Source organism: Rhinoraja longicauda, chromosome 15 (assembly GCF_053455715.1).
Source record: "Rhinoraja longicauda isolate Sanriku21f chromosome 15, sRhiLon1.1, whole genome shotgun sequence".
NCBI classification, from domain to species: domain Eukaryota; kingdom Metazoa; phylum Chordata; class Chondrichthyes; order Rajiformes; family Arhynchobatidae; genus Rhinoraja; species Rhinoraja longicauda.
In genome coordinates, this window is record NC_135967.1 from 16,717,589 (window position 1) to 16,731,964 (window position 14,376).

General features: G+C 42.2%; 1 protein-coding gene across 1 annotated transcript in view; it reads right to left on the bottom strand.

Moving 5' to 3' along the window:
• Positions 1-14,376, bottom strand: part of LOC144600547 (transmembrane 9 superfamily member 2-like) — a 64,225-nt gene that overhangs the window by 5,712 nt on the left and 44,137 nt on the right. Inside the window, exons 10-16 of the mRNA XM_078412241.1 lie at positions 13,919-14,051; positions 13,093-13,212; positions 10,872-10,929; positions 10,256-10,415; positions 7,564-7,715; positions 3,367-3,478; positions 1,429-1,600 (exon numbers count right to left, since the gene is read on the bottom strand). Of these exons, the coding sequence (XP_078268367.1) occupies positions 1,429-1,600; positions 3,367-3,478; positions 7,564-7,715; positions 10,256-10,415; positions 10,872-10,929; positions 13,093-13,212; positions 13,919-14,051 (907 nt within the window). The remainder of the gene's footprint in view (positions 1-1,428; positions 1,601-3,366; positions 3,479-7,563; positions 7,716-10,255; positions 10,416-10,871; positions 10,930-13,092; positions 13,213-13,918; positions 14,052-14,376) is intronic.

The window sequence follows — 14,376 nt, forward strand, 5'->3', positions numbered from 1 at the left end:
TGCTCATCCAGTCTTTCCTCAAATCAGCTTTCAATTCATTGAACCGAGTCAAATCCCCCCCATCGGTAAAACACAACCTTCACGAACAGCTGCAAACTACATTTGTAAAAATTAGTGGAAACACTCTAATGAGAAAGAGGCTTAACAGGGTAGATGTTGAGATGTTTTCACTAGTGGGACAGTCATGAATGAACAAGGGAGCATAATTACAAAACAAGGGGCAGTCAATTAAAATTGAGGTGCGTAGAAATTTCCTCCATCTGAGGGAGTTGAATCTTTGTTTAGTTTAGGTTAAAGATTCAGTGCGGAAACAGGAACTTCAGCCCACCGAATTAGTGATGACCAGCAATCCCAGCATATTAACAATATCCTACACACACTGGGGACAATTTACCCAAATATGTACGTCTTTGGAATCTGGAATTCTCTGACCCCCGACAGTGGTGGAGCTGTCCACCAGAGTGGTGGATCATCGAATATATTTATGGCGGAGATCTTTGAAAGATCGTGGAACTGAGGATGAAGGGGAAGTGATGCAGAGGAGTGGAGGGCAGAGTAGATGAGTCATGATCACATTGAACGGTGGGGCCCAGCACCCTATTCCTGCTCTTGTTTCCTGGCGGTCCTATTTCAGTTAAGTGCACACTTTCATGTCACTGTATGAACGAGCAGGCATTCAAAGCACGGCAGCTGAAAATAAGGGACATAGAAGGGCTCTAACCCAGCTGCCACTTGTTTCTTGAAGCTCTCAATCTCCTCTCAGTGAGGGTGCTGCAGCAACCCTCCACGTACAAATCACATGTTCATAATAGACCAAACCACATGCTGACAAAAGGATCACGCATGCAGCAATGCTGAAGAGAACTGCACAGTGATTAGTTTCTGCCAGTCAGAACTGCATCCCACACAGTTTTAAACACTTCCAACCAGCAAAGCCTCACCAATGTATCTTATTGAAGAAGTGAATTAAATTTCAAATCCCACTCAGTAATTTCAGAAATGGGTTTCAATTATTCCAACAAAAAAAAAGGAAATAAAAAGCCGGTCTTATCACAAATGATTCTGAAGGAGTTGTGATCTCCCAGCTCCTTTCAGGAAGCTAATCTGCCACTCTAGGGCTCGACTTGACTCGGCAACCTGCTCAGTGCCCTCTGACGTAGTCCCAAGAAAGCTGGTTGTTTCAAATTCCCCACCACTAGTGCACGAAGGCAGCCCACTCTCTGGGCAATAATGCCTTAATTTTAGGAAAGATATGTAGCCACTCAAAGCAGCATTACTGCCCTAAATGTCATATTACAGATCTTTCCCATCAAATCCAATCAACAGTTTGCATGCTTTGATCCAACAGGATAACATTTCACGCTACTTACTAATGTTTTAATAAATGGCAAATATAGCTGAACATGTATATTAATGTTTCTATCTTACCTGTAAAGAGAAAGAAAATCAAAACCATGATGAGCGTGTAGCCGAAGTATAATATTGTGCTTGCGGCTCCAGAAATTTGAAGCTTGGAGAAGAAATAGTGAACAGCGTATATAAAGAAGTACACGGCTGTAAAACCACTCGTCAGGAATGACCTCCACCACCAGTGATAATCCTGCAGATGAAGGCAGTGCCAAGAATGGTTAACCAGGAGTTCTTTCAAAACTGAACACGCACAATGACATGATAAACACTAAAAAATAACTTGGTAAACAATTATCAAATTAAAATAGATTTCTCACGGGCATAATTAAAAATTGAAATTTCAGGTACAATTCTGCAAAGATTTCTCTATTGAATTTAGGATAGGTCGAGCAAACAAATGGAGAATGCATGTCACTGGATGGGAAATGGGAGTATGTTCTGTTGGCAATTGGAAATCAGATAACTGGAACAAAATGTAGATTATGCACCAACCACAGTGGCTGTTTTGTGTAGGAAGGAGCTGCAGATGCTGGTTTAAACCAAAGATAGACACAAAAAGCTGGAGTAACTCAATGGGTCAGGCAGCATTTTTGGAGAGAAGGAATGGGCGACATTTCGGGTCAAGACCCTTCTTCAGACAAAACAGTGGCTGCTTTCCTCATTTTCCACTAAAGAATATGGTCTTTGTTGGGGTACGGCGCTGCTGAAAGATGGCACTCTTCAGAACTGCCCCACATGACTAAGCTTCAAAGACAGAAAAAATACCACTGTCAAAAGTAATCCTTCATTTGCCCAAAGACCGCGTATGCATTACACACAGCAGCCACCAGGTGGCAGCCAGAAGCAGGGCACCAGGTCCATTCGCAGTTACCTGTTAACATCCAACCTGAAGCACTTACATGACACATCTTGCTCTTTTGTCATGATAGGAGCTATGGGTTGTACTACCTCACCTGTCCCCAGGCTGCACCTGAACCATCTCTGTTTAAAGGCTACACGTTGTTCCACTGCAACTTCACCGGTTGATTTCACATGGGCCAAATCAATTTGACTGAAGGGTCATCATCTACCTTCACTCCAGAATCCTTTAAAGTACTTTCCAACACTTATAACAATGGTGAACATTTCGACCGTTGAAGTGGTGACAAAACTCAGGATGTGCAGGAAATAGGAAGTTAAACGTTGAACTGTCAGATAAATATCTCCATTTAGCACAATGGAACAGGGAAAACACTTTTCTCAAAGACACACACTGAACTACACGAGGGGAAAACCAAAGCAGTAAAAATAGAAAATATCAAACTAGGTCCAATGGGAGCGAGAGAGATTCAAAACAAAAAAATCAGTAAGATGCTGTGAAAAATGAATAATTCATTCAGAACAGAACAAGAACAGGCACTTCGGCCCATATGCTGAACTGGATGTCAAGTTAAACTAATCTCTTCCGCTACCACGTGAACTATATCCCCCCATTCTCTGAAGGGACTAAACTACCAGAAAATAATCCACACACTTAGCCATGTACAGGCTGCGGGGACTCCTGGCATTCCCTTACCCCACGGCGCCACTCAGACCCCACGGCCTGCTCATAGCCAACATTCCCCATTTGTTCAGCCTGGGATTCACACACACCTCCCACAGTTAGTACAGCTAAGCCCAGCACCTTACAAGCTGCATGGAGCTTTGGGGATGATGACTCCCAGATGACCACCCAGGGACAACTAGCAAACTTGCCAACTACCGTCGACCTAGCCGTAACATACCACTCAGTGATAAAGCAGCTGACATATTTAGAATAAATTCTGGAATGAATCCTAAGAGCCATAGAATAGAGATAGAATGTCTGTGCAGGTTCAATGTCAGAATATTCAAGCTTGAGAGAGGTTTTGTGCAGTCACATTTCAGTATTGCATGCTGCAATTTTAACAAGCACCAACTGGAGCTGGGAGTACGCACCTCTGCACAAAGGTGGAAGTAACACAGGAGGATGGTGGCTTCTGAGCAAGTGATGAGGAGAATGATGAACACCAAGAAGAGGAAACCAAACATATAGTACATCTGGTGAGACCTGCAATGAAATGGGTACAGTTATACGCACTATGTGTACATAGCTGATGCTGAAAGCAGCACTCCTTCCACCAAGTCATCTTCAACAACACAACCAGGCACATAAACAATTGCAATGAACATAATGTAGAAACAAAGAACTGTAGAAGCTGGTTTACCATGGAAAGACACAATGCTGGAGTAACTCAGCAGGTCAGGCAGCATCCCTGGAGCTAGCATCAGTTTGAAGTGTTCCAACCTGAAATGTCAACTATCCATGTTCTCCAGCGATGCTGCCTAACCCGCTGAGTTACTCCAGAATTTTGTCTTGCAAAGAACATAACTACTGATACTGGAAATCTGAAATAAACCTAGGAACACTGGCCAGATTGTGCATTTAGCCCATCAAGCTTGTTCTGCAGCAAATGCACAAAGATCTCCACAGGCGAAGCAATATCTTTAGAGAAAAAGCATATAATGCTTCATTTATGACCTTTCAGACAATTCTAATGCAAAAGCACTAACTGCCTCTCTCAAGAAATACTGAAAAAATTAAAGTTAACTGCAAAAGTAAACTTCTAAAGAGGCTGCAGCAAATACAGCAAATACAGTTCTTGTGTCATAGTCACACAGCACGAAAACATGCCCTTCAGCCCAACGTGTCCATGCTGATCAAGATGTCCCATCTAAGATAGCCCCATTTGCCCATCTCTAGCACCCTTTAACCTTCCCTATCCATGTACCTGTACAAATATTGTTTAAATGTTGTTACTGTAACTGCCTCAACTGCCTCAACTACCACCTCTGGAAACTCTTTCCATATACCCACCACACTCGGCATAGAAAAGTTTTGAATTCCAAAAGTGTGGCTGTAAACTTGTTGCTCTCCATTCTTACTGAGGTGTAGTTTGTTTCTGCAACAAGTCGTATGAAGCATCAATCTTGTTTGTGGTGAGAGGTTACTAACAGATGCTGTGCTGACAGACTGAGCACTTCCAGGGTTTCAGGTTTTTAAGCTTCTGCTGTGTTTAACTTTTCAGAAAGTATTATATTAAAATGGGACAAGGAATGAGTGGAGAGAGAATCCAGGGCAAATGGATTAATAAAGCAGGCGACAAGTCCGGTTGGTACCCTTGACTCACTTTATAAGACTGGCATCCGATTTATGGTCTTGAGTTCCCCCACACAATCTCACCACTGCAGTGCCATACTCTGAGAAACAGCCGCCCCTCATTCCCATCATTTTATACACTGGTTTACTCCATGTGATACTTCCCATTTGCAAATCACTGCAAGAGACTGCAGTATTCCCCCACACACCTACACCGAAAGTATTCGGCCGATTTTCACAAACCAAAATAATACATCACCGCTACTGAACTTGAGCCAAGAACTCTCTTGCTGTTTATGAGCAATTCAAAAAAATTTAGCCTGAGGATTTGAAGATTTTTTTTGACACAACAACCAATATAGACATTTTGGTCTGTTGTGATAGAGGCAGAAAAGACAGCAAATGCCAAGCAACCATATCACAGGTGGACACGGTAGCGCAGCGGTAGAGTTGCTGCTTTACAGCGAATGCAGCTCCGGAGACTCAGGTTCGATCCTGACTACGGGTGCTGCACTGTAAGGAGTTTGTACGTTCTCCCCGTGACCTGCGTGGGTTTTCTCCGAGATCTTCGGTTTCCTCCCACACTCCAAAGACGTACAGGTATGTAGGTTAATTGGCTGGGTAAATGTAAAAATTGTCCCTAGTGGGTGTAGGATAGTGTTAATGTACGGGGATCACTGGGCGGCACGGACTTGGTGGGCCGAAAAGGCCTGTTTCCGGCTGTATATATATGATATGATATGATATGATATGACAAAACTAAAAAATGCAGTCACAGTATATTATACTCAGAATTCAGGAAGGTGGACAATGACATTCTAGAACAAATTACCATAAAAAGAAAGGTTATCACATTTGTTACTGGGCTTAAAGATGAATAAATCCTCCGATAAGATGCATCCCTCGCGGCGGTGGAAAGCAAAGGGGAGATTACTCTGGCTCCGACGTCCCTCATGAGAAATTGGTCCAAAATGCTTCAACTCATGAGATTCCTGGGCAAGTTTAGCAAATGGGTTTCATAATTGGAGGCAGAGTGTGAAATATTGTTTCTGCGATTGGAACCTTGTGATCAGGGGCGTGTCACAGGGACCAGCACCAGGCCCCTGACTTGTCCTTCAAATAAAAGACTGGATGCAAATTTAGGAGGCAAGACTTGTAAGTTCCACAGATGAAACAGAAATTGGTGGTGGTGTTGTTAAAATGGGCAGAGAGATGGCAGATGGAATCTGAAAGAAGCAATACACGATGGGAGGACCAGCAAGACAGTGAACGGGAGAGCTTTGAGGAACAGAGTAACCTGGGTGTTCAAGTTGGAGGATGCCTATATGTGGCAGACATAGATAAGGTAGTTAATGTAGTTGAAGGGACCCGGGCTACAGCCGGGAAACAGCTCTCACAACAATTAAGTACCTAGATGAGCCGATCATCAAGGTATAGCACGGACCAAGTGCTGTTAAATGAGATTTTATAGATGAATACCACTATCATATCAGCTTCCACCACCGCCCCTAACAGCGAGTTCCAAGCACGCACCATTCTTTAAATTTTGCCTTGTACATCCTCTTTAAGTACTCATTTTCTTTCTCCAAACCATACATCCCTCGGTAGATCAGAGTTCTCAAATGGCCAGCTTGCTAACCCCAAACCCGTCCCATGGATCTAGTGAAATATTTTGCTGGTAGTGGGCAACAGGAAAATTATTCCCATTCTCCGTTAAGATGTTTTAGATAATTTCAATGGCAGGCGAGTCCTCCATTCAAATTATCATCTGAAAAGAAGAACAGATCCAAGAATGCAGAGAGTCCATCCTATCAAACTGAAGGAGGAGCAATGAACACATGATTGGAAACTCCAGAGTAACCTGAAACCATGACCTGGTGACTCAGTGACCATGTGACCATGACCTGGTGACTAAGCAGGTTAAATGACTTGTCCAGAATTTGAATGATTCCCTGCTTAATATTACATATACCAAATGTAGTAAAGCCACACTTTATCCTTGTACTGGATAGTTACAAGTACAGAGTATGCAACGTTACTAAATAGTTACAAATCCTGAAAAGATCGTCAAACACAGGGAACCGCAATCCATCCAGAGTACAAAACACAGAACTGAAAACTAGTATCACTGTTACAATTTAGGGTAATAAAACAAAATGCACCAATATTCATTCAAGCCTTTCTTTACGAGTTGCGTAAGGCACAATTTTGGGCCCCATAACTGAAAAAGGATGTGCTGGCTTTGGAGAGGATCCAGAGAGGTTTACGAGAATGATCCCAGGAATAAATAGGTTAACATATGAGCGTTTGATGGTGTTGGGCCTCGACTAGCTGGAGTTTAGATGGATGAGGGGGGTCCTCATTGAAACTTACCAAATAGTGAAAGGCCTTGATATAGTGGATGTGGACGATGCTTCCACTAGTGGGAGAGTCTAGGACCAGAGGTCATAGCCTCAAAATTAAAAGATGTTCCTTTAGGAATTAGATGAGGAATTTCTTTAGTCAAAGGGTGGTGAATCTGTGAAATTCATTGCCACAGAAGGCTGTGGAGGCCAAGTCAATAGATATTTTTAAGGCAGAGATAAATAGATTTATAATGAATACAGGTGTCAGGGGTTATAGGAAGAAGGTGGGAGAATGGGGTTAGGGGGGGAGAGATAGATCAGCCATGATTGAATGGTGGATTAGCCTTGATGGGCCGAATGGCCTAATTCTGCTCCTATAACATATGAACACTGTCAAGGTACAGCTCGTGCCTTCAACCAGTTCATTGGCTGTGACCCTTGAGTTAAGATTGCATGGAACTGCTCATGAACCCAGTGTGTATTTAGCTCCTGTACACAAATGTCATTGTGCCTGGAAAATTAGATTCTCCAGGTATTGCTTTATCTGAAATGAATACTTGCCTCGTTATCCCATCATCACAGATTATGCATATTTCAAACTGTAATATTTAAGCTAAAAAAAAGAATGAGATTTAAATTTATTTAACTCACCAGATGCTGTTCAAAATAAAAAACAATTGAATGAAAATACAGCCAAAGGGCAAGATGCCGCCCATGACAATGCCCGGCAGTGACTTGGTGAAGAAGGACTGCTCCGGGATTTGACGTGGGATCTGATTTGTCCGGACCGGATGATCAATGGGCTGAAAACAAAGCACACCAAATCAATTACAAAAAATCTCTGACAAATTATTATTCATCAGATTTAATAGCTGAAGTTACAGGAAGAACAAAACAAGTGCATAAAACACAAGGGACGGAGGCACAGCAGAACTGGAAAATGCTTCAAACTTTAGTCAAGGTTTCGATGTGGGATGAAACGGACTTGATTCAACCAGAGTTATGCACATGCTTATTCTCCCATTCTTTTAGAATGACTAGAAAAGATTTCATCATCTGATGGGGGGCGGGGAAGAGATGTAGAGGCAAGCACTGAATGAAAGAATGCAGGAATCAGTTATATTACATCTGGAACTTATTTTTCATTGACTGCAGCAATTTAAATCATAGTCAGTCCTCCACAGCAGCATTCAATAGCCGATTCCTGTCTCTCCAACTGACTGACCTCCATCTTAACTCAAATTCCAAAGATTCACTTTTCTAAAAGATTGAGCATTTTGGGTAAAAGATACAAGGGGGATGAGGCAAAAGTCAAGTGGAGTTTTTGTTACATGCACACAGTGAGGCACAGGTACGATGGAAATCTTGCCTGCAGCATCACAGGTAGACTCGGACAACACACAAAAGCAAATTATATATAAATTACACAATATTTCCAAAGATCAGAAAAAAATAAGACATTAGTGCAAAAAGCTAATTAAATTATTTTTCTTGGTGGTTAGGATCTAGAGTTCACTGCCTGTCAAGATGGTGAAAACAGAATTAGGGATAGGTTTGGGAGGGAAGTAGTTACAAGTTTTGTACGACCTAATTACACACACCTGATGAAGCAGCATAAATGGCTACTCCTGAAATCAGATTTATCATATTGATAAAGAATTTAGTTTTTAAACAATACCTTGCTGGTTTTCCTGCAATCTTTATCATTTTGATTTTTATATGTCAATTCTGGGAAAACCAAAATTCAAAGACAGCTTCTGACGAAAAGGATCCTAGTGGTCAGTCCCGTAATTTTGTTGGGAGTTTTGGTGTCCTGACTACGATCATCCTACCAACAAAGTTACTTCTGCTTGAACTTGTGTAATGACTGGTAGACACAAAATGCTGGAGTAACTCAGCGGGACAGGCAGCATCTCTGGGGAGAAGGAATGGGTGACGTTTCAGGTCGAGACCCTTTCTTCAGACTGATATCAGGGGAGTGGGCGGGACAGAGATAGAATGTAGTGGAGACAGTAAGACTGGTGGGAGAACTGGGAAGGGGGAGGGGATGGAGAGAGAGGGAAAGCAAGGGCTATTTGAAGTTAGACAAGTCAATGTTCATACCGCTGGGGTGTAAGGTTCCCAAGCAAAATATGAGGTGCGGTTCCTCCAATTTGCGCTGGGTCTCACTCTGACAATGGACGAGGCCCAGGATAGAAAGATCAGATTGGGAATGGGAGGGGGAGTTAAAGTGCTGAGCAACCGGGAGATCAGGTAGATTAAGGCGGACTGAGCGGAGGTGTTCAGCGAAACAATCGCTGAGCCTGCTCTTGGTCTCGCTGATGTACAGGAGTTGACACCTGGAACAGCGAATACAGTAGATGAGGTTGGAGAAGATGCAAGTGAACCTCTGCCACACCTGGAAAGACTGGTGGGGTCCTTGGATGAAGTTGAGGTGGGAGGTAATGGGACAGGTGTTGCATCGCCTGCGATTGCAGGGGAAAGTACCAGGGGAGGGGGTGGTTTGGGTGCAAAAGGACAAGTTGACCAGGGAATTGCAGAGGGAACAGTCTTTGCAGAAAGCAGAAATGGGTGGACATGGGAAGATGTGGCCAGTGGTGGGATCCCGTTGGAGGTGGCGAAAACGTTGGAGGATTATATGGTGTATGCAAAGGTTGATGGGGAGGAAGGTGAAGACAAGGGGGACTGTCCTTGTTATGAATGGGCGGAGGGGGAGCAAGAGCAGAGGTTTGGGATGAGACCCTAGTGAGAGCTTCATCTATAATGGAAAACGGGAAGCTCAGCATTTTAACTCCCCCTCCCATTCCCAATCTGACCTTTTTGTCCTGGGCCTAGTCCATTGTCAGAGTGAGACCCAGCGCAAATCGGAGGAACAGCACCTCATATTTCACTTGGGCAGCTTACACCCCAGCGGTATGAACATTGACTTATAGTCCTTGATTTCTCTCTCTCCATCCCCTCCCCTTCCCAGTTCTCCCACCAGTCTTACTGTCTCCAACTACATTCTGTCTGTCCCGCACACTTCCCTGACATCAGTCTGAAGAAGGGTCTCGACCGAAACATTAACCATTCCTTCTCTCCAGAGATCCCGCTATGTTACTCCAGCATTTTGTGTCTACCTTCGATTTAAACCAGCATCTGCAGTTCTTTCCGACACATTGTGTAATGACTGCCTATCTTAATTCAAAATATTCCCTTCACAAACCTGGTTTCATCTGTGGTCTTAACTCCATCAAAATGGATCCATCAGAATTTATCTTTCCCAGTTTTGCAAATGCATGCATGGACCATACATCATTGTTTAATATGAAAGAACACTTGTATTAAATGATTTTAAACTCACCCTTTTCTTAAATCCAAAATAAGCACCAACAAAAGTCAGCGGGACTGAAATTCCAAACCACATTGCCAAAATTGCTACAAGAGTTCCAAAGGGAATGGCAGCAGATGATCCTTCGACCCAGAGGATGAGGTTTGTGACAAAGAAATCAATGAAGACAATTCTGTGAATGAAAGTAAAAGATCGTAGTCTTAAAAGTAGCAGAGCAGAGGATTCATTAGCTAACTGAACATGGGACTAAAGGTTTCACAGTTACATCTTCCCCACTTTTACATTCATTTAAACTGATATTAATGAATGGGATTAATTCAGGATCCCACATTAATTCAAGGTCGTACTCTCAGCAAGGTAGCAACAAAACCTTGGCTTGGTCAAGCTCTAACTTATGTTTAACTGGAGCACAACAATAAGGCACAAGGAAGTTCAAGAATCTTCTTTTTAAGTCTTAAAATCAGATTAAAGGTAATGGAAAGACACGCGCACGCGCGCGCACACACACACACACACACACACACACACATTAAAAATACCTGCAGTCAATTAATCCAACATATGCGCATTAAAATATAAAAGCCAAACACAAATTTTAATAAATTAGAAAACAATGGTAAGTACTAACCCAGGGCAAAGAAAGGAAGTCAAGAGAACATTGGTTTTCCACTTCTCACCACCGAATGCTATGGAAGGAACAAAACGACTAATCAAAACACTGGTAAAGATCATGTGAAACTTGGTCCTTATATTGCCTTGAGCACCAGCACTTTCCAAATGTCCAAGATAACCAATTCATTAGTTACTTTTGAAGTTTGTTTTGGGGAAAATGTTTAATACAATGAACAGTGATCAATTCTCAATTCAATACTGTTGTGCACGAGTTTGTTGCTTTTATGGGCAGTGATCAATTGCTGAATGAAGCTCTACCCCACACACCATTTCCATGGTCCAGCATTGCTCTTCCAAAATATATTTCTTTCAGAGAGAACTCCAATGTTAAACTGATATTCCCACTGAAAACAACCAACACATGCAAAATATTTGTTGCAAGAAAATCTTTTGTAGCCCCCGAGGTCAAGGCTATGAAAATCAACCATTCGGACAAGAAACAGTAGATTCTAGTGACAGTTTTGTTATACGTAAAAGAAGACTTCCAAATGAAACAGAGTTTGCAATTGCACTCGTGTTTTGTTTTTGTTTGAATAATTCATGTAGTCAAATATGTTGATGGGGCGAGTTTACTAAAGGTGCCAAGAGACTTGTATGGAGCTTAACCGATGCGTGGAACCTTTAAGCCTAATGCCGTTTCCATGCTGAACATGATTAATCAAATGTATGTTTGCAGCTTTGTTGTCGCAAGTTTTCACATCATGTAATTTGTAATGGAGAAAACATTTCCCCATCCCAAAGTAAACTTCAGGGAAGCAAATCATAGCACCAGAAATGGAAATGTGTCTGGCAAGTGGGTCAAGTTTCACTGAAGCAAAACATGATGAGAGGATATTGAACAAATGTCTTTGTTTGGAAAATAAAGGGTTTTATAGGGTAAAAGTGGAAAAGATTATTCTCCTTGGAAGAACATTCAGTAATGAGGCTGTTAAATTTAAATGCCTAAAAATGGATAAGAGGCAGCTTCGTTTACTTCACTCAGATTCTTGCGGAACCAGGTCTTCATGTACAGATACAGACAAATTCAATAAAGGAGATAAACCTCTAGACAAAACATGCTGCACCTCTGGGTTCAAATGCAATAAGCTGCATCTTATGGGAACAATCCCATTCCACCTGCATGTTCATATTTACCTGGACTGAATGCAAGGGAGCAATCTCACCAGGTCTCTACACACAAGTCAGGTAGCAGTGAGTAGAATTTAACTAGGTCTCAGGCAGCTCAGGTCAGTGCACCAGTCACTGTGGGTTATGCTAAAGTTCCGATATTTGAACAGGTTGTTAAGACTTTAGACTTGAGATACAGCATGGAAATAGGGCCTTTGGCCCACCGAGTCAACGTCAACCAGCGATCACCCCATACACTAGCGCTATCCTACACACAAGGAACAACTTACAATGTTACCAAAGCCAATTATCCTACAAACCTGTATGTCCTTTGAGTGTGGGAGGAAAATAGTGCACCCGGAGAAAATTCACACTGTTACAAGGAAAACATACAAAGTCCGACCCGTAGTTAGGATCGAACCCGGGTCTCTGGCACTGTAAGGCAGCAACTCCATTGCTGTGCCACCATCAGAAAGTTTTAATTTTAAATAAACAAGTTGAAATTAGGAAAATTGAAAAGACATCACGAGTGGGCAAACAAACTGAAAGCAGGGCAGTAAACCAAAACCCTAATAATAGACGCACTTTCCCTTCTAAATTGCGGGCTAAGAATCACTTTAGAAATCAACAACATTGCAAATCACAAACTGGGACAATTCCCCATTAAAACGCTGCAGAATGAAAACCAGAACGCTGAAGATTCTCAATGGAATTTGAGATCTTGGACACCAGGAACAAAATGGCGAAGATTAAAATGAACTGCAGACCATGACCATTTGAGATAGAATGAGTGAGTGCAATGTTGGGGAAAAGATATCCTTCAAAGCTCCTCGCTGCCTTGCTACACTTGTCAAGAAGTTGCACTTCGTGTGTGTCAAAGCCTAACTCGCCGAGAATGGCTGGGTGCTGGCCCTTCCAGCAAGATTCAGTCCAGGGTTTGTAACATGTACCATTAACTGTAACATAGATTGCTTCAAAACCTCTTCATCGTGCATTCATCACATAGTCTGACTGATTAATTGCAATATCAACATAGATAAGGACAAGTAGCTATGTGGAGCACTACTTACTCTTGTACATTCGAGCAGAAACATATCCTGCAGGTGTTCCTAATAAGACCCAGAGGACAACGGCACATGTCATCAGTGCTCCTCGGTTTGCAGGCGAAAGGAACCCAAGGCAAGCAAGGACTATAGGGCGAGAGAAAAAGATATATCTCAACATTCCATGTCTCTTTTGGGCAAGAGCTGAGCACTCCAAAGGAGTGCTCGTTTGATTAGATTATGAGTGATGTCAAGCAACAATGTGACTACCCGCACCCCCAACCCCTCCCCCGCCCCGCCCCAATCACTTTCATCAGTAAGTGAAATAATCATCATGAGTTTCCCGTGAACTTGTCAGATGATGACGTACTTAAAAAAATTATAAACTACCCATTCAACATTGGCAGTGATCCAGAGGTAACTATGGAGGTAACCTTTTCACATGGACCACGACACTTCATGGATAACAATCGGCTCCATTTTCTAGCATTTATGCTTCACAAGTAACTAAGCTAATTATTTTTCATTCAATTTAACTTCAGATTTAAGCAAATTACATTTAAAGCAGCAGACATCATGGGCTGAAGTGCCTCTTCCTGGCTGTACTGCTCTATGTTCATAAGTGATGGGAACTCAAAACTTTAAGTCACATTCAAACTTTATCATGCCACCTTACTTAAATTACTAATCTTTCTTCCCTCCCATTTTACACTTTATGGAACTGCCTGCAATATTTTGAAGACAAACGCAATGTAACCAATCTTATGAAACGTTCAAAAGCAAAAGCATTTAAAGCAATATACGAACATCACAAAACTAACTCGTACAAATCTCTTGGTACTTTAACACTTACATAGAGTGATAAACATCATAATGAAGATCTGTGTTCCTTGACCGAGGAAAACAGATAATAGCATTCCTTTCCTGGGGGGTCTGAAGATATCTCCGTGCACCAATTTCCAACCAAATTCTTCCTGGGCGTCCTCCTGCAGAGACATCATGTGTGCTAAGTGCATCGGTGTTAGAAAAAAAATAAATTGCTTGAAGCTAATGCATTCATTTACAACGATAGGGCAGGGCTTCATAAAGCAAATCATATCACTGCAGAGTTTTCACCTGCACCAACTCCAAAGATGCAATTTGGCAGCTTTGTATATTCAGTAAACCTCACATTGGAACCTGGCTTCATGGTGATTTTAGATGTTCCCTACAGCTTTAAACTTTGGGAAATTTGGACGTTTGCTCAAACTGACACCAGAGATATGCAGTATAAGAAAATAACTGCAGATGCTGGTACAAATCAAAGGTATT